The 22,004-nt window shown below is 42.1% G+C and overlaps 1 protein-coding gene across 1 annotated transcript; it reads left to right on the top strand.

Annotated features, from left to right (window-relative positions):
- The first annotated feature begins 388 nt into the window (after nt 1-388).
- LOC124243293 (immunoglobulin kappa light chain-like) lies at nt 389-21,864 on the top strand. The gene is given in 7 exon segments (XM_046668916.1): nt 389-477; nt 590-885; nt 2,845-2,851; nt 6,128-6,169; nt 11,156-11,364; nt 11,367-11,499; nt 21,707-21,864. Coding segments are annotated over 7 exon segments (888 nt in total). The 5' UTR covers nt 389-434.
- The last annotated feature ends 140 nt before the right edge of the window (nt 21,865-22,004 follow it).

Here is a 22,004-nt window from a genome sequence, read left to right as displayed (position 1 = left end):
TTGCAGGGAAGTTCCCCGACTCAGGACCGCTCCCTGCACCAGGGGACATGGAGCTGCATCCATGGCTCTCCTGCCCCCTCCATGGGCTCAGGAGGCTCCTCCTCTGCTCTGGGCTCTCAGGGCTCCTGGCTCCTCCTCTTCTACAGAGGGCCTGCTCTCAGCCTGCCCCAGGAGGCTGTCAGGAAATGGGCTGAGCAGAGAGGCAGGGCTCCTCCCCAGGCCTCCCCCAGCCCCACCCCCTCTGGGTCATCAGCTGGGTGGTCTTCCAGGAGAGCCCCTCACTCACTGCCCGCCTGTGACAGCTGTGTAGAGCTTGGCTCTGACTTTCTCCTTGTGTCCTGGGCTCTCTGTCTTTGGAGCAGGACTGGAGTGTGAGAGGGTGTCTACCCCTCCTGTCGTCTGTCCCTTTCCTTCTAAGGCCCGAGGAGGAAGGCATGCTGTGGGCTCTCGCCCTCCTTCTAGCTTTCCTGGCTCCTGGTAAGTGTGCTGCCTCCATGCTCATGGGTTTTTTCTGTTTTTTGGCAATGGGAGGCCCTACTAAGGTATTCTGTTAGTTCTTCCTCATTGCTTTTTGTTGTTCTCATTGCAGCCACTCAGGTATCTTCCAACTTGGAAGGGACACAGATGTTGGTCACCAAGCAGGCTGGATCATCAGTTGAAATCACTTGTGATATTAAACAAAGCAGCAGCTACGTCCACTGGTACCAATACCAGGAGAGGATGGCCCCACAACGCCTTCTCTACTACCAACTCTCCGGCTCAAAGGTTGTGATGGACTCAGGGTTCAGTTCATGGAAATACCGTGCTTATGAAGGCTCAGGGAGGACCTATAAACTTTCAATCAAATTTCTGGAAGAAAGCGATTCTGGTGTGTATTACTGTGCTGTCTGGGAGAGGCACCGTGATTCAGATCTCCCGTATCCTGCTCTGAAAACATTGCTTGTGGTTGCCAAGAGCAGCCTTGACACACAGGGTAGACCAGCCCCTGCCTCCCTTCCTGCCCTGACTGCACTGTGCTCTGAACAAAGAGAGACCCGGAGCTCAGTGCCCAAACCCAACCTTATATCCCACTGGCCTCCTCCCACGTGAACCACAGCACTTTCCCAAATATGGGTCTCCCATCTCCAGGTCTTAGGCAAGGAGTCTGGTTGACAGGGTATTCTTTCAGCTCTCCTCGGAGCTGGGGGAGTTCATTCAATCTGCTTCCTCAGACAGACAAGGTCACCTAGAGTTGATCTGTTCAGTAAGACATTGGGAAAGTGCCTGGCTGCACACCCAGTTGAGCAAGCAGTGTGGAATACTGTGCGAAGAGACTGAAGAAGAGACCCAGAGATGGCATATGAGATAAATAGATATTTTCAGACTTATGTATAGGGAGTGTCCAGGGGCAGCTGGCTGGACAGAGTTGTGCACTCCTTCCTACAGGCAGAGACGGGGTTGCTTATATAGGCAGGGGACAAAGGCTATGGTTTTGCCAAGAGGGACTGTCCTTGGTGTGAACTGTGTTCCTAGGAAGAACAGCTCATGTGAAAGGTCTCTGTGTTCCTTTAAGATGTGATCTTCTTTGAGAGAGATAAGTTAAGATCCGGGTTGGCCAGGCCCTGGATCATTACAAATCCCAGCGGGTTGAAGTTCTGCCCAGTAGGGGGCCAGAAGGACACATGGCTCTTTAAGGGCTCACAGTTTATTACTGAGCATACAAGACCCTACCGGGAGCAATATGGGGAGCCAAGTTGTACCGAATCATTTATCCAATCATTATGCAGAGAAAATGGCTGGGAAAGAAGCTCCTACCTTACTGAGGAGAATGAGAAATGATGGAATGAAGACTTTGGGCTTCAGGAAGACCTCAGGATGGTATCTATGTGACTTATCTTTTGGACAAACTGATATTTCTCTCACCATAGCCAACCACGGCACTGTTGAGACAGTGAAAGTGTAGGAATAAAGTGATCCTTGTAGAGATGCCAACCATTGTGTTCTACTCACAGCTTTTTGAAGTTCAGCCACAGCCAGAACTGCTCTGTCTTAGACAAGTAAAGCCAAAGCTCCTTTCACCCCTCCCCCAACATTGACATGGCCAAGTCCTAAACTGGAATGAGTCTTTCAGATTATTTTTTCTCAAGAATTAAAATTAAAAGACACTTTGGTTGAACAATCAGGCAATGAACAGTATATATTTGAATTGAAAAGTCATATAGGAAAGGGGTTGTGGCTGCCATATTGGTCCATGTTTAAGGATATAAAATTAATATTGAAGTACAGAAATGCTGTATTCACACTGGTATGGTCTCTTGTGTATTGGATCCTGCAACTTTCTGCCAGAACTCTTAAGCTTGACGGTAGCTTAGAGTTTAAGCTCCTAGAACAATGTTTCTCAAACTGTGGTCCATGGACCAGCTGCATCAGAAGCACCCATGAGGCCTTGAATAGAAGTGTGTGTTCTGGGTAACGTTGGACAAAATCAACCAGACTCTTAGGAGAAAGGCTGAAAATGTGTATTTTTCAATGACCTCCACACTGATTCTTATTCAGATTGATTTGTAAGAACTGCTGTCCCAGCACAAACAGATAGCATGAACTGTCTCCCTCTGAACTGGGCCGGTTCCCAGCCTGACAAAACAATGCATTCTAGAAAGGTGTCCCTGGGCTTCCTCCCAATACACTAAGCCCTCCTCTCTTATTGCATCTTGGATGCTGCTGTCCTAACAGGTCATCACATTTCTCCATGACAATTCCACCAGAGCCACAAGTGGAAACTTCAGTCCCTTCTCACTTCTGTGACCTCAGGCAAGAAGAACTCTACACTAAATGAGCCAGCTTGAACTTGCCCTACTGTACCAGGGACCATGTATTTTAACTAATTTGTAGCCTCCAGAAAGCTTGTTCCTTACCTTGAAGCGTAGATGTATTCTCATTTATATTTTTCTAATAGTGTTAGGCTTTGTTCTGCACATTTATCTCTTTGCTCTGCTTTGAGTTAAATTTTGTGTATGGGAGTAAGGCAGGAATCTGAGTGTGGAGATCCAATTTCTCCCCTAAAATATTTACTAATCCATCATTTCTCCCACTGTTTTTCATGGTCCCCCGTCTGATAACTAAGGTTCCAGAGGCTCACACAGCCCTTCCTGCTCTCTCTCTTCTTTTCACTGTAGGTGTCCACTTACAGGTGGCAGTTTCTCTAAGGAAACAGCTTGAGGTGGAGTCACTGCATACGCATGACTTCACCTGTACAAATGGGGCTGATATGTATTTTGTCTATTCCTCTGTTAAGAATTCAAGATTCTAGTTATTATGGCTTTATTACAATTCTTTCTTTTTTGTAAGCAAATTTTCTTGCATTATTTTTTCAAAATTTTCTTGGCTTTATTTTATGCATGAATTAACTCTCAATGTATGTTAATTATCTATTTTTAAAGTAATAAGTTTCATGAACTATGGTAGAAATGCATTGTGTATATTGTAAAACATACACAAAAATAAACAATTTAAAGTATGTAATACAAACAAATAGTAGTTCTAACACTTTCTCCCCACACACCAATGTATTGTCTTATGCCCGGACCTTGGAAACCACAGCGCCACCAACACCAATGCCAATAACACATTTCATTGTAAATTCATCTAATTTCCGGACTTACCTCACTTAGCCTAAGACAAATCATACTCAATGTCTTCTTTTTTTCTTCAAACCAAATTCTTATAATCCCTGTAATGTACACCTTTGTTTCATTCACAGAATTATTTCTGGGCTTATGAATGGACACTCTATGGTGTCTTTTCATGTTGCTTAAAAGAAACTACCCTTAAACCTGATAAATCTTGGGCTTGGTCCTCTGCTTAAACATACCTTTGTGAGGAATGTCCAGGGAGTCTGACCCTCATCTTCTGGTGACTGAGAATAGTAGTGTGGCCTCGTAGAGTTTCACTACCTTTACTGGTTGTAAACATGAGGTTAATGTTGTCAAAGGGCCTGGCCCCTGCCTGACATGTCCTGGGTACTCTGGATGAAGCTGATGAATTTGAAATGACAGGTTTGTTCCATGTGTGGTATGCACACCAGAAAGGAGGGAGCAGGTGTTCTGATCCTGCCTCAGCTGCTCATAGTCCTGTAATGTGGAAGGAGCCACCTGCATTTTGGGAGCTGTTCTGTCATCTTTAAAAAGGAGAAACGACGATGCTTCTCGTAGGAAGGGTTGCCCTTTCAGCTGTACGTGTCCAAGTTTCTGTGTTTCTTTAGCAAACCTATGACTTGGTTTTAAAAATGGGGTTAGTAATTCTAATAAAAGACAAATGAGTTTTTTAAGAAAATGTATTCAATAGACAGTGTTATAAAGATGCAAATTGGCGTCGAAAGAAAGGAAATCATATCCACAGTCCTCTTATCAAAATATATCAATTGCTTTCTACTTTTTGGTTTTCCAGACTTGTCCATTTCACTAGTAATTGTCCTCATGTATACATCTAATTGATTCCAGATGGCTAACATGAAGAAGTCAGATTAGATGAGTTCTCAGATTCTGTGATGGCCAGAAGAGCACTGTCCCAGGTCTGATAAAGTTGCCGGGGTCTCAGAGGTTAAATTGAAAAAGTCCAAACTTTAGTACCTGGGTCTCTGCTCACCCCTCTGCCTGAGTCTGATCTGCTCTCCCCACCCCCTGCTCCCAGGCTGGCTGAGCTCAGCTCTGTCAGAGCGGTGTCAGTCCTGGCAGCAGCAGGAAGACCCGGATGAGAGGAAGTCCTGCTCCCTCAAGCAACACCTGCTTCTCTTTTCCTGGAGACCAGGGGGGTCCTGAGGAGAACCCTCCAGACTCAACATGAAGGTTGAGAGGGAAGGCCCTGGGTGCTCATTGACTGTGTCCTGAACAAGAGTTTTCGTCTATTATATTTTATAAATGTGTCTCTTTTGGACGAGTATTACCTTTCAGTGCCCCTTCGAGAGGAGCAGAGACAACATAGCAGGAAGAGAAGTAGAGGAAAGGAGAACAAATGATATCTGTTGAAATAAATTTCTAAGGCCAAGATGGAGCCGCTCCCGCCCAGGGTGCCACGTCAGGAAACTGACACTTAAATAATTTTCTTTTCCCTGTAAATGCTGCGCTTGATCTGAAATGCAGAATATGAGCCAGCCAGTCAGTCCCCAGCTGCCTAGAATCTGTGATGATTTCCCTGTTCTAAATAAGGTCAGATATGCAAACCCAGCCAATCACCTTAAGCCAAATACTCTTTCCTTGTTCCCTGGTTGAACTGCTGGCTTTATAAGGAAATCGCTCACTTCCTGGTTAATCCTGCCTATTTCTGCACTGCTGTTCCTAAGGCTCCATTTTGCTCCTGTTGCCCACAATCCCTGGGAAGAGGGCTCCACTGCCTGTTGATTCAGGCCCTGATATTGATGCCCCTACATTAACCCAAGCATATGTGGGATTAACACCATATGCACCCATCCCCTTTCCCTGCTTCTTTAGTTGCATTCATATGTAATTATTGGTTTCTATTGGTTCCCTGAGCTTCACATATGCATGAAACTAGTGTTGAGATTAGAGCACTGACCTCACCCTGCTTAAGGCACAGAGAAGTTACAAATTGCTAAAACCCAGATGGCCTCGTGCTGAAGTCATGGCTACTTAAGGGTCCTTGAAATTTATTGTAGCAAATCTGATGTCCAGAGAATGTCAGGAAATGAAAGCTTCCCAGACCCCAACTCCTCAGCTTCATGGCCCCGGAATCCACCATCCATCATGGAAGCAGACAGCCAAGGACATCAACCTGCAGACTCCCTTATCTCATCACCCCTCTCCCTGTGCTTAGTCATGTTCCTCACAACCTTTACAACCCCTTGCCTCCTGTGTTTCAGAGAGATGGATCTGAATGCTGACTCCTGTCTCCTGGCTGATGTCACCTGAAATAAACTTCTTTCCTTGTCCACAATCCTGGCGTCCAGTTTTCGGGCTCCTCTTGTGCAACAGGTAAACAAACCTGTGTTTGTGTTGGAAACACTGTGAGGAACTGTACTCCTGAGTCCATGGATTGTGTTCCCTTGAATAAGTGTATCAAACTCATTACTATATTGTATTATTTTTATAATTTGTCACACTGAAAAGAGTATTTGGCTGGAGGTGAGGGGAAGCCTTTATTAAAATCTATGGTAGGTTATTATCAATAGTTGTTGAGTCTTTAATTTGAGCAGTAATTGAAAAAAGTGCTTATAGTAATTGAGAGAAACACAGTATTCAAAGGTGGTAATGTGAAATAAAATTTATTTTAATAAAAGCATAAATGACAATGGATGGTCTCACCCAAAGCAATGTTTTCTTATTGGTGAAAATCTAGGAAACAGAGAAAAATAGAAAGAAAACAGCTCACCCAATTTCTCCCTACCCAATTTCTTCCCATTTATATTGAGACTCTTTTCACATGTCCTTTTGCTATACAGATGTCACCACAATTGTCAGTTTCTTTTCCACTTAACATTTTGCCACAAATGGGCTGGATACGTGCGGAAGGTATAAATGATAGCCCTGAATATTCTTTTAACAAATTATTCTATTGCTTTATATTTTCCCAACATCTCATCAACTCAGCACAACCCCAAACCCTACATCTGGGGACACTTGAGCCTTCAATCTTGGTTATAGCTGAGCAGGTCTGACTTTCAGTTTTTACTTTAGAAGAGGAGCTCAGGAACTGGGTCTGGTGGTCCATGCTGAAGGACCCACAACTTCCCTCACCAGGTGACTCCCCTTTCCAACTGCTTGCTCCTCTTGGCTTTCAGGGTATAATTAGTACAACTAACTAGCGTTACTATACCCAGGAGGCCATGTGTATAATTAATGTACCTGGAAAGGAATCTTCCTTTCAACTGGAAGTGAGCACTACCTTTATTTATCAAAGCTTCATTTCAGATGCATTCCTCTCCGATCCTTCACAATGCGTTGTCTTACCATTTCCGAGGATAAGGTGCTGGAATGGGAGAACCTGGTCCTGACCCCTGACCCTCACTGCCTCCTGGCTTAATTTAGGCTTCCTCCTTTGGCTAATCACACACACACACACACACACACACGCACACACCCCCCTGATTCTCTGAAATGGTAATATTCCCCATAATTTCTACTTTACGTGAACCCCTGAGGTCATCTACTGAAACCTGGCAGTTTTGAGGTGAACAACAATCCCACCGTGTCCTGGGCATTTCTGTGCGTCTGGGACTGGGCTACATGCTTTGCTCACATCATCCTGTTTCCTCTCCAGGCAACCCCATGAGCTCCCTTTTTCAGGTGAGGAAAAGGAGATGACGTAACTTACCCAAGGCTACAGAGCTATCGTGTTATTTTAGGGCATTTAAAATCCCCTTCTGATGGGACCTCTGGGTGAAATGCTCCAGTGCAGCTCAGATGGTGGGCATGGGTTTCTGGGGGGGATTGATTTTCTGTGCTTGTCCCTTCCTCCCAAGTAAGCAGCACACTCATTGCTCTATTAGAATCAGGAGGTAAGTGAAGCATGAAATTTGTCTCCAGACAGGCCTGGCTCCATGTCCCCACCTCATTCCCCGTAGGTGTTCTTAGCCTATAAATACATAAACCAGTTTAAGGGAAAAGTGTTTATTTGGGATCAAAGAACTACAATTCAAAGGGCACAGATTCTGGTAGAAACCGAAATAGTTTCTCATGTAAAACAGAGGGCCTCAGGATTTTCATGGGAAAAAAGGAGGAAGATGAGGTAAGTTGTATTAAAGAAGAGTTCATTGGTGCCAGATGAGGGAAGGCTAGGACTGTACTTCACAGACTGGCTTGAGATCCTGTCATCAGGCAAAACGCTAGACTTCTACTTCATTCATTGGCTAGCGATTTGATCATCAGTAAAGTCCAATTTCATCAGTTCTTACAAACAGGACACTCTTGTCCTTACTGACTGCTTGGAATGCTGGCAGTTTGGTCCAGTTTGGAAGATAAAGAAAAGAAAATGAGCAAGGCAATTCCTCGGAAATGTCTGCTTCTGCTCTGTTTTAATACGACTCCACTCATGTCGTCTTTTACAGTGTGAAACTTTGGGGAAGTGATTTAATATATGAGTCCCACTTTCCTTACTACTAAACTTACGATAAGAATATTTATCCCACAGGACTATGTTCAGGATTTAATAAAACAGTGAATGTAAACCAGTTAGTGCAGTGCTAGAGTGTAGTTGATATCCGATCAAAGAATGCTATTACTGCTTTTATTATTCCACCAGCATTCTCTAGGCTTCTCAGAGCTCTCTCCATTTACCATCCCTCCCTCCCCTTGTGGTTAGATTCTGTCTCTTTTCTCTAGGGCCCTTCCCTCCCTCATTTCTCATCAGTCACCTCCTTGTGCCCCAGGGGAAGCAGCAGCTCAGGTCCTAACCTGGCCTCCACTACCCACCAAGGTGAAGATCCTCCTGAAAGCTCACTCTGGATTCACCCCACCTGGCCAAGACACAGAGCCATGCCAGGCCACCTTGCCCTCCTGTAGGCCCTCCTGTTCCTGGTAGTTGCAACCCCTTTTACCAGTGCAGGGTGCACAGGAAGTTTCTGAGGCCCTCACTGCACCTGCTTCAATGCTGTCTCCCTTGCAGGCTACTGGGCGCCAGGCAGGCTGCCGCAGCTGGCCTCAGTGGTGGCATGCATGGTCATTCTGGCTCAGCTTAGCCATCCTTCCATGCATGGCCCACATCACAGTCAGGTATAGACACTTAGTACCACTGCCAGTGGAAGGCAAGGACCCTGAGAGACTCTTCCGACTAGCCATGTTCAAGGCAGGTGTGCAGTGGGATTCATTCCTAAAAGCAGACAAAGTCACCACTATGGAGGAAAGGACAGCACCAGCCATATCCCATTGGTGGTGAGGGGAGGGAAGCATGATTCAGGCATGTACTACTACACTGCCCGGAACAAGAACAGCCCCACAAGCCGGCCTGTATCCCATGCTAAAAGCACACGCACTCCCTACTCGGTCAAGGCATGGAAACTTCCACCGCCTCTGGGGCCCTTTGGTTCCCCTGGGGTCATCACTCAGCATCCTAGACACTACCGGATGCCGCCTCCACCAGTCAGCTGCAGATAACAATGAAACTAAAGAGCCACTGGTCAGCACAGGCTGACGCAGACCCAGGGAGCTGTCTAGTCAGAGGGGCCTTTCCAAAGATCATCCAGTTCAGTGTTTCTGAAGCATTTGGTGGAGAATCTGTGCTGGTAAAACCAGTAGCCACCAGTCACATGTGGCTATCGAGCACTCGAAATGTAGCAAGACCAATAGTCCAAGCTGAGAGGGACTGCATGTGTACAATCCAAATCACGTATTGAAATTAAGAAAAGTAAAATGTATCATTACAATTTTTTATGTTGACTGCATGTTGAAATGGTATTTTGGACATCTCAGAATAAATTTAAAAGGTTTTAAAATTACTTTGACATGTTTCTTCTTTTTCTTTTTTATGCAGCAGCTAAAAATTTTTAATTTGATTTTTAATTTTAATGGGTGACTCAAATTTGCTTCTATTACACTGTTACAGACTAACTATTTAAGAAGCTGACCATCTGCCCTGAAGAATGCATAAATGAAATATTTTGCAAATAATTTCAAGGGTAAAGACTCTCTGGAGATTTACTACAAAGTGGCTGAAAGTTGAGACTGGAAGTCAGTTCCTAAATCCAGACTCTAAGTTGTTGCCCCACCAACTGTCAATCATTCTGCAGCAGAGGAGTCATGGAAATGCAAGTTTCATTTTATCCTGAAAAGAATGAAACTTAAAGAATCTAGCTAAGGACAAGGTATAGGAGGTAAGAATAGTGTGTATAGTTTTATATTTATAATTCCCATCATTAGATTAGCAATAAATGTATAATCAACTAACAATCCAGCATCCAAATCACGTGCCTTTGTAAACTACGACGTTTTGTTATATATTTTGACATTTTGTCTGCAAGAGACTCTGGAACTGTGACATTTAACATCACACCAGTTATGTATATACTTTATTCAGCAGGTGATGATAAAGGAAACAGTGGAGCTCTGAAACAGTTCAGCAGACTTATAGGATAGGTACAAATTTTGGAGGAGACATTGAGAGTCAAAATGTGGTGTATTCTTCATCATGCTTAAACTTCAAGAAATTCCGAAATAAAATGTGCTTTTGGTGAACATATTCTAAAGTGAAATAAAATTCTGACGAGTACATTACTTGATAAGATTAATATAATAGCATTAATGAAAATAATAAATTTGTTAATAGGAATTTTCAAAATATTACTGTTTTGATTCTAAATTCAAGCCACCGTAAATAATTTGGAGGTGCAGCTTTAATATTGTCCTACTCAAAAATCTGGGGTGGTTCAGTTGTGACACTGAGATATTATATAAAATTAGACATCAAGTAAGAGAACTCCATCGCCTCAGAACTGGGCATGGCATCCACATTTGAAGCTGAAAGGTCAACTTGACTGTCAAGTGCACATGGAAATGGATTCCCGTTAACAAGTGACCACGTACTATTTTCAAAAAAGTGAAAAATTTCCTCTGGATATTTATTTTTATGGCAAATAAGACAAATATGGTGCATTCCAGAAAGAGTTAAATGAAAAATGAGGTTTCACAGAGTTGCAGAATGTGAGAAAGTGTTAATGGGCCAAAAGAGCCTAAGTTACAAAATTCACAGGATTGGAAAAGAGAAGTACTTTAGAAGGGACCAAATATTCTCCTGTGTAGGGAGATCATCAAATTTACCTGATCTCCTACCCCATCCCTGCCACCCACCCACCCACCTTGAAAACATGCTTCACTATGGTAGAACATAAGCGATTTAAAAAAATACGTGTGTTCATTAATGTTAGATGCCTTGAAATGGAGTGGTTAAAAGTCATACTCCATCTTAGCATGTGGCGAAAGAACAAAGGCCAAGTTGTAATCCAGGTTCTGCCACTTACCAACCATGACTCTGGGCAAGTCACATAACTTTTGGAACCTCTTTTTCCATTGAAAATAAGAAGAATAAACACCTCACAACGTATTGTGTATGAAAGGCTATGGTAAGCACTTCTTCAATGGCAGCTTTTCGTCTTTTTACTATGTGATAGGTTGTTCCAAACCACACAATATTTTTGCTTCTCTAACGATTCTTTTTAATTGCTATTCCATTTCCCCCACAGATAGACACCTTCCTGCAGACATTTCCCCCAAACCCACTGTTTTTCTTCCATCAATTGCTGAAATAAACCTCCATAAGACTGGGACATACCTTTGTCTTCTTGAGAAATTCTTCCCTTATGTTATCAAGGTATATTGGACAGAAAAGAGTGGCAATACAATTCTAGAATCCCAGCAGAGCAATACCATGAAGACACATCATGAAACACATACGTGAAACTCAGCTGGCTGACCGTGACTGGAAAGTCAATGGATAAAGAACACAAATGTATCGTCCAACACGAGAAAAATAAAGGAGGGGTTGACCAAGAGATTCCTTTTCCTTCAGTGAACGAAGGTACGTATATGTAAATGTAACCTTCCGGAACACGTTTTTTCAGAGGGATATCCCACCTTTTCTGTCAAGTATTAATGGAAAACAAACAAATACAAATCTTTCTTAAATGTTGTTCCATTCACTGGTGGAATAAATATTCCCTTATTTCTCCAAAGAATTAAGATAGCATATGTTTTGGAACATGAAAAAGAAAAATTTCCTTAACTTTTCTCAGCCTCAGTTTCACATGGCAAAGTATTAAGATCTCAGTGATTTTTTTTTCTAAGATTGCCACCTGAGCTACCATCTTTTGCCAGTCTTTTTTTTCCCTTTTTTATTCTCCTCACAGCCCCCCAGTACATAGTTGTATATTGTATTTGTAGGTCCTTGTGGTTGTGCTATGTGGGATGCTGCCTTAGCATGGCTTGATGAACGGTGCCATGTCGGCACCCAGGATCTGAACCAGGGAAACCCTGGGCCGCTGAAGCAGAGGGTGTGAACTTAACCACTTGGCCACGGGGCTGGCCCCCTCAGTGATGTTTCTTAGGGTGGTTGTATGTATTAAATGAAATGAGATACATGAAAGCACCTAAGAAATTAGCACACAAGATATGCTCTAACAGAGATTCCCTTTTTAAGATCTGCATTAATCAGAAAATAAGAACAATTATATGTCTTCCAGCAATGGTCCACTCAGCAAGCAGAGTCACTCACTTTCACCTTGCTATACTCAGAGTACAACCCCAAAACAAGCCCACTAGGGACAAAATGGTGTTCATTTGAGGGAGCCAAATCGCAGCTCAATAAAAAATAGAATAATTTGGCCATTGCAGTTTTATTGTGTTCTTAGATTTCCCATATTTGTATTTTATATACCACCATATAGTAAAATTTCATAATTACAGTTTGGATTAGGCTAATGTGCACACACATACTTCCATCCTACATAACGAGTGTTCTTGCCATTGGTAATTTCAACTCAACAAACATTTATTCCAGAACTGGCCTGTGCCAGGCCCGGATGGGACGTTTGGATGAGTACCCCCGGAAGAATTACTGTCCCAAGAAGGAGGCACTACAGGAAAGAGAGTACATTCTTTTCCTAATCACTTAGAGTCACTCGTGATTCAGGCAGGTTGTCCCAGAGGAGTCCTGGCAGTGGTCTGGTAACTTACTAGACTCAGGACTTAAAATCCTTGGTATGAACACAACAGACCAAAGGCCCCAGATCGCCCAGAAGAAGGAATAGTTTGTACTTTTCCCTGTGGTTAACAAGCCCTTTTGAAGCCGTGGGGAACAAGCACAGAACAAAACATGTGAAGACCTTTGCTGGGCACCAGTCTGAATTTCTGAAGGCATTCTGTATCTTCTGGGATCTTTAGTTTCACCAGTGATCAAATTAGGTTCAAACATTTGCCCTGGTGTCTCCTGGGGCCGTGGTGAAGAGCAAATGAAATAATGTCAGTGAAAACACTTGCTTTTGAAAACGTAACGTGTGTATTTATTTATGTTCTTATAGTATTTTTTCATATCCTTTCCCCAAACTAACTACCATAATATTTAAAAAACAGACTTACTTTACTATTTTTACAGCTAAGAAACAGAGCAGAAGCACATACACAAAGCATCAGTTTAATATAACCACTTGGCTGAACTGTCCCATTAGGTTCTAATTTTTCTAGTGATCAGGGGAAAATAACAAGTATAGCAAGTTCCATGGTAATGATCATCCTAGAGAAGTTCCGGTTCCTCATGTGTTTACCTGGCACCTAATTTCTGAGACAAATGTCTCCCATGGGCTCCTCAGGTCAACAGAGCTAATGAGGACGTTTCTGCTAATGTTATCGTACAGCAAATTTCTAATGCTGTTTCTTGGAAGTTTCTGTTTTTGATAAAAGCTAAGAACATAACATGGGAGCACAAATCAATGATGTGTTTTTGAAGAGATAAAACTAATCTGGACCAAATTTTTGTCCAACCTTGATTGAGAAAGAGAATTTAGGATACATACACAGATTTTATTATGAAAAATTGTTACTTTATTGTTTTTACCTCAATCAGTGTATGTTAATGAAAGAGTTTTATATATCTTTTAATGAGTAAGTCACTGTTAAGGAAAAGAAAGAGAATTTTAAGATGCCTTAAAGTCAGTTCTTGAAGATATTTTAACATCTAAACAAGATTATTCTAACATTATCATTATTGGAATTTATTCCAAATCCTGTACTTCAAACTCCTTTTCATAGCCACCAAAACAATAGCTCATTGGGTGCATAAAATTGCATATGAGAACCATATCCATATGGATAACAAAGCATCTAGTAGAATAAGATTAACCAAAATAATCGTTTTGGTTGTGTTTTCCTCCATCCAAGAGTCAATTATCTATACACATTTTTTATCTTTGTATGTTTTCCTCCTTTTTTTTATGTTGTACATGAGTCTACCTCATGTTTTGCATATTCATAGAACTATAAATGTGACTTGGACTATCATTCTATCTTTGTAAAAATTGCACTGAAATGTTGCGCTCCTGTAATAAAGAGTTCATTTACTGAGAATAATTGAGATATCCGGAAGAGAAGATGTTTTCAGTATCCACAATGGTGGATTTATGTTGTTTCTCTAGATGTTATTTTCTATTTTTGTGGATTATTTTTACAAAGTACTTTCCATATGCCCCATCTCACTGAATCTGCCACAACGATCCTTTGCATGCTGGCTCTGCCCTCACTGGTATGACCATGCAAGTTACTTATATTCCCAAACTTATTTGCTCATTTGTAACATGGAATCCTCAAAAATACAACTCACTTCTGTGTGACTGGAGCATTAAACGAGATAAGGCATGTGAAGCACTTAGCACAGTGCCTGGCACAGTAATAATCACTGAATAACTATTAGCACTCTTATTCATATTGTTGTCACACCCACAAACACTACAACTCCAGAAAATCATGTGCATGTCTCAATTGAGACTCATGTCTCAATCTCAATGTCTCAATATCTTTACAGAGCTAGAGTCTCCATACACTTCTCAGCTGTAACCGAGGGAAATCTCAAGGCAACAGCTCTCAAAATTTCCCCGTTATGAATTCTCTCTACTGTTTAGAATTCTTTCCCTCAGAGACTTCACTTTTTGAAGGCTTTCTGTCAATCAAGCAGGTCACGATTAAGTAATATTTGATTTTCCCCTTTATATTAATCAAAGTCCCTTATAACTGCAAATTAGAAAATCTGACTATGCGCCAGCCCAGTGGCCGGGTGGTTAAGTTTGCGCTCTCTGTTTCGGCAGCCCGGGGTTTTGCTGGTTTGGATCCTGGGCATGGACATGGCACCACTCATCAGGTCATGCTGAGGCAGCATCCACATAGCTCAACCAGAGGCACTGACAACTAGAATATACAACTATATACCAGGGGGCTTTGGGGAGAAGAAGAAAAGAAAAGAGAAGATGTTAGCTCAGGTGCCAATCTCCAAGGAAAAAAAAAATAATAATTAAAAAATGAAAGAAATTTGGAGTAGTAAGAGATAACCAGAGATACTACACCAACATGATACAGTTCACCCAAAAGGGTGGAAACTCAACATTTTCGTTGGCCATGAAATCTTATCTGGGTAAATGCATGGACTCTGTCGTGTGTTGTTATTCTACTTTTTGCTTGTTTGGTGTCTTTTGCTTTGTTTGAATAAAGGCAAGTCCCTATCACTTGGTGAGCATCAGGAATTCTGCTGGGCAGTTTGTGTTATTTATGTCTAATGATCTCAGTGTACCACATCCAGGCATCATGTTCATCTCAGTGATGAGAAGACTAGGTCCCAGAGAGGCTAAGAAATACGCTCGAGATTAATGGTGGAGTAGTGCCTGAGTCCACATGTCTCCAGGTGTGTCTCACTTAAGCCTTGCTGCTCTATCCATGATATCAGTGGCTCTCCTCTTCAGAGCCCTTATGCTTTTGCTGGGGAAGATTCACCCTGAGCTAACACTTGCTGCCAATGTTCCTTTTCTTATTTTCTTTTTGGTGAGCCCCCGCCACAGCACGGCCACTGACAGACAAGTGATGTGATTCTGTGCCAGGGAATAAAACCTAGGCCACCAAAGCAGAGGGCACCAAAATTTAACCTCTAGGCCATTGGTGATGGCCCTTAGGAGCCTTTAAAAATCACTGAGGCCCAGACTTCATCACAGCCAGGCATCAGACTTTAAAAAACCTCCTTCAGTAATTCTAATATGCACTGAGGTGGAGGCCAGCAAGTGACTGAAGTATCTCCTGAGCTCCAGTGCTGCTGTACCAGATCACATGCAGTGAGGGGCTGTCAATGAGCCCATCACACAAGGGAGAACATGCTGTAGCCAGGAAAGTGTCCCTACCATTCCACCCATCAATTTCCTAAGGAAATGAACCACATGTACTAAGATTTATGTGCAAGGATGTTTACTCACTATAGCATCATTTATAGCAGCCCCAAGTTAACCTAAAGTTTCCCCCAAAACTAAAAAATAAACTAAAGTATGTCATATACTCATCTACTACGCATCTTCAAAAAATGTAGATTGTTTAAAGAAATGGAAAATTAACCAGAAAGCATTATTGAAAAAATGATACGCAGAGCATGATTCTTCCTGGTCTGTGCTCTGACAGCCAACTTCTGGGTGAGGCTTGGCTTCCTCTGAGGATTGGCTGCATCTACTAGTTGAGCTCAGCATGTCTGGAGGAGAGCTCTTTCCCAGGTTAGATTAATACACTGACGTCCAGCTTAAGCATCATTTGTGGGCTGGGTGTATATGTGACTCCACTCTTGAGACAGGACATTCTTGATGTGGTAACACCATTGAGTTCCTAAGGCTTCAGGCCCATGGCAGACCCTGGAGCTGTTCCTCACTGCATTTTTCTCCCTAAGAAGCTCTTTGTCATTAGGACCCAGCCTCCTAGTTGCATTTCTGTCATTTGGCCCATTCTTAGAACAAGTACAAATGGAATTGATTAGATTTGCACAAATGGCTAATTTCCACCAAACCAACACCATTCCCACTACACACAACTGAGTTGTTCTTGAACGCCTCAGTGAACAATGAAAGAAAACTGACAGGCTGCCATCCCATGAAGCACTGAGGTGAATATTCATGTTGGAAAAAATAGCTCACTATATAATTCAGTTCATTTTAATTCAAATTAGCTAAACAAAAAGGGAAAATGATGGCAACGATTTCATAGTGTGGGTTCAAAATAGGAGTATGCAGATTATTTCTGAACCATACTTTAGGAGAAAGATACTGTTTCATGATAAAAGTAATACCAAACATCTGGTGATCTTCTATAGGTATTCACAATCCTTCCTTACCTGCTTTTGTAATTCCAACATTTTAGGCTGAACACATAATGCAAATCAAAGGAAATAAAACTAATCATTTTGATATGTTGGATTTTATTACTTTTTAAAATTTTAGGAACTCGGAAGTGGATGAGTTAAAAAACACAAGGGATTAAATGCAGGCTGTTAAAAAAGAAATACAAAAGAAATACGAAACAGTAAACCAAAAAATTCCATTCCGTGAATCAAAATAAAAAGGTATTTTGCTTAATATAACAGTGTCATTCCTATATATTAAGAAGTCTGCTGATTAGGAATGCAGCACAAGACTTTCCTGTAACTCTTCATTAACAGATCAGAATCGGTCTCACCAAATAGAAGATGGATCACTCCATTATCTTACCAGCCACAGGCAGGCCACTAAATGTATGCAGATGTGGGACAGTGTCTGTGAGGTATGACAATAAATAAATTCTTTATTTGCTGGTCAATGAAGTAAGGAATGCATGTCACCGTTTTGATCTTCAAGAGAGAGACCCCATCTTGTCTTTTTTTCCTGCAGTGACTCTCAGTGAGGGTTTTTCACAATAGAAAGGAGAGAACACAAAAATGTTTGAGATGTAGTGTAAAGGCAAAATGCCACATTGCCTTATGTCTTTACAACACCTCTGTGTCGTGAAAATGAGCTGTGTTGCAGATACTTGAAGGACCCTGGGCGTGGCCACACAGAATTTATTTAAGACTTTTAGAAGAGGATCTTCTATTCACATGCCCACATTGTTGCATCATGTCCAACCACTGCTGTGGACAGAAGGGGCCGCAGCATGTCGGGTGCTTCTGCTGCAGCCCAGGGCCTCCACCCACCACGACTCCGGCCGCCTCTGCTTCTCCACGACTCCGAGTCCATCCACCACCTCTCCGTTCTGTGACTAAACAATTAGGCAGAGTGGCTGCTGCTACAGTTGACTTCAGTTTATTTGCTTGTGTCTCTGAGGATGAACTATTTCCTGTGATGACCTGGAGGGATTCACCCACGTGCCCACCTTGAGGCCCAGCACGAGCTGCTGCTCTGATGATCACGTCCTTCATCTCTGAGACTCCAGAGCACTTGAGAGACATCCCAGTGCAGGGCTGGAGTGGACCCTGGATCCACACTGGCTGGGCCTGGGTAATAAATAAAGTTACACTTTGATTTTTGTAGGATCAAAGCTGTTAAATCAGGATCTATCATTCTCACTAACCTGTCAAAATGGATACAGTTATGTATTTCTTAAAATATTCATACAAGCCAAGCATTATTATCCACTGCTATGTGTCTCCCACAACTTTGCTAAAAAGCTTGGGCATGTTTTTCAAGTGCAAATAATTGAGTTTTGGTACAAATAACTTAATTACATATTTTTGAAATCACTGTCCCCAATGAGAGATCAGTGAGGGCTTCCTAATGCTGACAGCCATGCCACATGGTCTCTCCTGTGCTGTTGCCAGCGACCGCTGTTACAACCATTGAGGGTCACTGTCTTATATGATTCATTCATTTTTGCCCAGACATTCCACTGTGAAATTATTTCATTAGGCTACATCTCTGAGGAAATATTACTTGTTTTCCACTATGTAGATTGTCCCTCCAAAAATGAGGAAAAACCTAAATGTGTGAGATTAGAAGAAAAGCTAAATAATGATTATATTCCCATGAAATATTTTCTGTCCACTTAAAATTATATTTGTAGTTTATAACAACATACAAAATGCATGTGCTGTAAAGTAAAAGCAAATATGTAATAATGAAACTGTATGTATTATAAGATCATGGTTGATAAAAATTAAATATAAATATACAAATGAGAAAGACTAAAAGAAAATAACCAGATTACTTACATACATTTCTGGAGATTCCCAAATTTCTACAATAAACAGGAAATGACTCTTTAATTTTTAAAACATAGTATAATTAATATGGTCAGAATGACCACAATTGTGTAAATTACAAACACAAACTAGAAGGAAACAAACTAAACTGTCACACTGTTGTTGCCGAGTCGTGTGAGGAACAGGTAATCTTTTGTCTTTCCACATTTTTGCAAAAAGCTTGCATTACTCTCATAATCAGGGAAAGGAAGTGAAAAGGAGCGGTGAGAAGACCGAGGCAGCAGGTCAGGGATGTGACCTCCTCACACTCAGAAGCAGACTGCCTCCCGTGCTTTCCTCGTGTCAGAGAACACACTTCAGGAGGGACGTTTTCTTATGAGAATGTCTACCTGGATTACAGCAAAGAACAAACCTGGTACAGGAGAAAGAATGGCTGAGGATCCTAAGAAAAGACTGTGTCTCACATCTTAACCTCATCAATGTCACACAGTTCAGGTTACGTTTGTGGTGAAATAAATAGACAAAGATATAGCGGTTGGAAGGCTTCCCTTTCCAGCCATTAAACTGCTGTAAATCGTAGAGACACTGGGGTGGTTTAACTGCCTTCTCCCTTTGAAAGGAGTCTGAGGAAAACGGTCAGACCACGTCTTCCTGTTTCTGGTCTCACTTCCCACCTGTCAGGATAATGGTATTGCAGCCACAGTGAGCTGACACATCTTGGAATTATTAGGGAATCCTAAATAAAGCCGATTTTTAATTAAAACATAATAGTATGTACACTTTACATAATATAAAGGCGAATGCTAGCAAGGCCTTCGGGCTCTGGTCAAGTGAGGAGGTCAGTAATTCTCATTTTGAAAAGCAATTATAACACTGGACTAGAGGAAAAGCTAACCATTTCAGCACTTAGGAAATGACCACAGGCATCCAACAATCTGAGAAGTGCTTATGCTTGAAAAACTGCAGAATTCAGGCAACAACAGTGGTGTTCTTGCTTGGAACTGCTCACATTCCTTCCCACCTCCCAACACCCAGCTCAATGGGTATGAAGGTTCTTCAGTTGAGGACAGGCCCTGAGGAAGGGCAGAAAATGTGCACGGTTGAAGGGAGCTCATATCATCTGGGATCAAAAGAATGTGATGGTGAACTGACAAACTCAGTGGTGTGCAAGCAGGAAGGACCAGAGGCTCTGCTGGTTTGAAGTTGTGGTCATGGCTGCAGCAAGCACACGCTTGGCTGACGCTGTGTGAATGCTCAGCAGAGACCCAAAAAACATGAACTAGCCAAATACTCCTGGTCAACCCTGAGGCTGTGAGCATATGAAAGGAGACGTGAAAGGACACAGCAAAAAGTACAAGTGGAGAGAGACTCAAAATGGCCTGAACTTCGAATGTGCTCCCCAATACATACACAAATTCACCTGGCAGAGGATGGGAGTCTTAATCAAGGCACTTGAACACAATCTCCATCTGATCACTGGCTACCACTAAGCTATGCAGACCCAGGGCTCACATGAAATAACCCCTTATATTTATGGTCAACAAGTTTTTGAGGAACGTGCTGAGTTAAGTCAATGGGAAAAGGACAGTCTTTTCAACAAATGGTGCTGCCTCAAAAGAATGAATTTAGCTCCTTAGCTCCTCCATACACAAAAATTAATTGAAAATAGCCAGGAGGGGTGCTAGAAGGTAGTGTAAGCAACTAAATAATCAAAATACTGTAATTTTTAAGCAGGAGGCAGGGAATTGAAATGAAATAGAAGTATAACATCATATATTGCCTTCAAATAAAATGGCGCAATGAGGACAGAAATTAACCCCTGAATCACAAACAGCCAAACAGGTAACTTAGAGCACAGGCCCAGGAGACTGGAAGATGTGGTTTAACATCTTGGTGTGCTCCTTATTAGCTAGGCAATCATGAGTTAAGTTACTTAACATCCTTAATCCTCTGTTTCAACTGCAAAATGGGATCAGTGACACCTACTTTATGTTTGCAAGGAAGGAATAAATATGCACATTGTTTGACATTCAGCAAAGGATATTTGTAATCATTTCATGGATCAGTGATTTCTGTTATGACTCACAAAATTAACCTTTACAAAATGTGATCAATTCAACTCAAAAGTGCTAGAAAAAATTTCTAAAACCTTTTGAGGTCCACCCCTATTAATTGAATGAAAGCTCTTCAGGAATATCTTCCACTATTTGCCTACTGGCATTGAGAGTTATTCTTGGGTTTCTGCAATCTTTCTGAAATTTTCTTCATAGTCCTTTACACTTTACAGTTTTTAAAAAAAATTCTACATACATTGATTTCTGTGTAGAATAAATGGATGGTGACACGGATTTTGAATTTCTTAGACTTGGGTTTTATCCAGGCTCCATATACTACAACTTAATTGACCCTGAGCAGGTGAAATTTTTAATAAACTTTCGAAGATCTCATCTATCATGTGTCATTGATTATAACTACTTTGAAGTATTTTATCAGGATTAAATTGTTATAAGAATTATGGTACTTAAGACTGACTTAGCATTTATCTGAGAAACAAACAACTTGGCACCATCTCTGGCACGTGGTGGATGATGAATCCAGAGGAAGTGTTATTATTCCCACTTACAGAGATTTTCCCAGGACACAACCTCCGAGTGGCAGTGCTTGGACTTGAGCTGTCATGCTGTCTTTTTCAAAGCAATTGATCCTCACAGAATGACAAGGTCTCATGGCAAACTCTCCAAATCCAAAGTGTCCTTTTTGTCAGCTCCTTCCTGAGAAGGACCATCTCCCCTCAGCTCACTGTATCGGATTACATCATTGGTTGCCCAGGGAGCTGGGCTCCCATGCTGAGCCCATGACTGGTCCATTCACGAGGAAAGGAACTCTGGAAGGCTGGCACCACGTGGAGCACATGAGAACCTGCAGTTCCCTGAAGACCACACGCACCTGGCAGCCACAGCTCCTGTGGGAAGAGCAGACAGGATGCGAAGCTTTCGTTGAGGGTTCTGGGCTACAGTCAGCTTTCCTGGAAACTGTGCCTGCCCAGCCCTGCTCCAGCACAGGCAGGAGATGCTGCTGCTGTCTGGGAAGCTGCAGGGCGGCACAGAGCAGCACAGGGCCCGGGGACAGGAACTGGGCCCCTTTGTCCACCTGGTGTGGCTTCCTCTCTCCTCCACTGTCAACTTCTACTTTAGTCCCACATGATGAGGAATGATTTACATTAGAGTCACTGTTTCCCATCCATGTCCCAGCCCAGACTGACTGTATGAAGATGTTGTTCACCAATAGCTTCTTTAATCTTCTATAGAAAGAACATACACTGTATAATTCAGTGTCACTGACAC

Source organism: Equus quagga, chromosome 8 (assembly GCF_021613505.1).
Source record: "Equus quagga isolate Etosha38 chromosome 8, UCLA_HA_Equagga_1.0, whole genome shotgun sequence".
Classification (NCBI taxonomy): Eukaryota; Metazoa; Chordata; class Mammalia; order Perissodactyla; family Equidae; genus Equus; species Equus quagga.
This window is presented reverse-complemented; position numbering and strand designations above follow the sequence as displayed.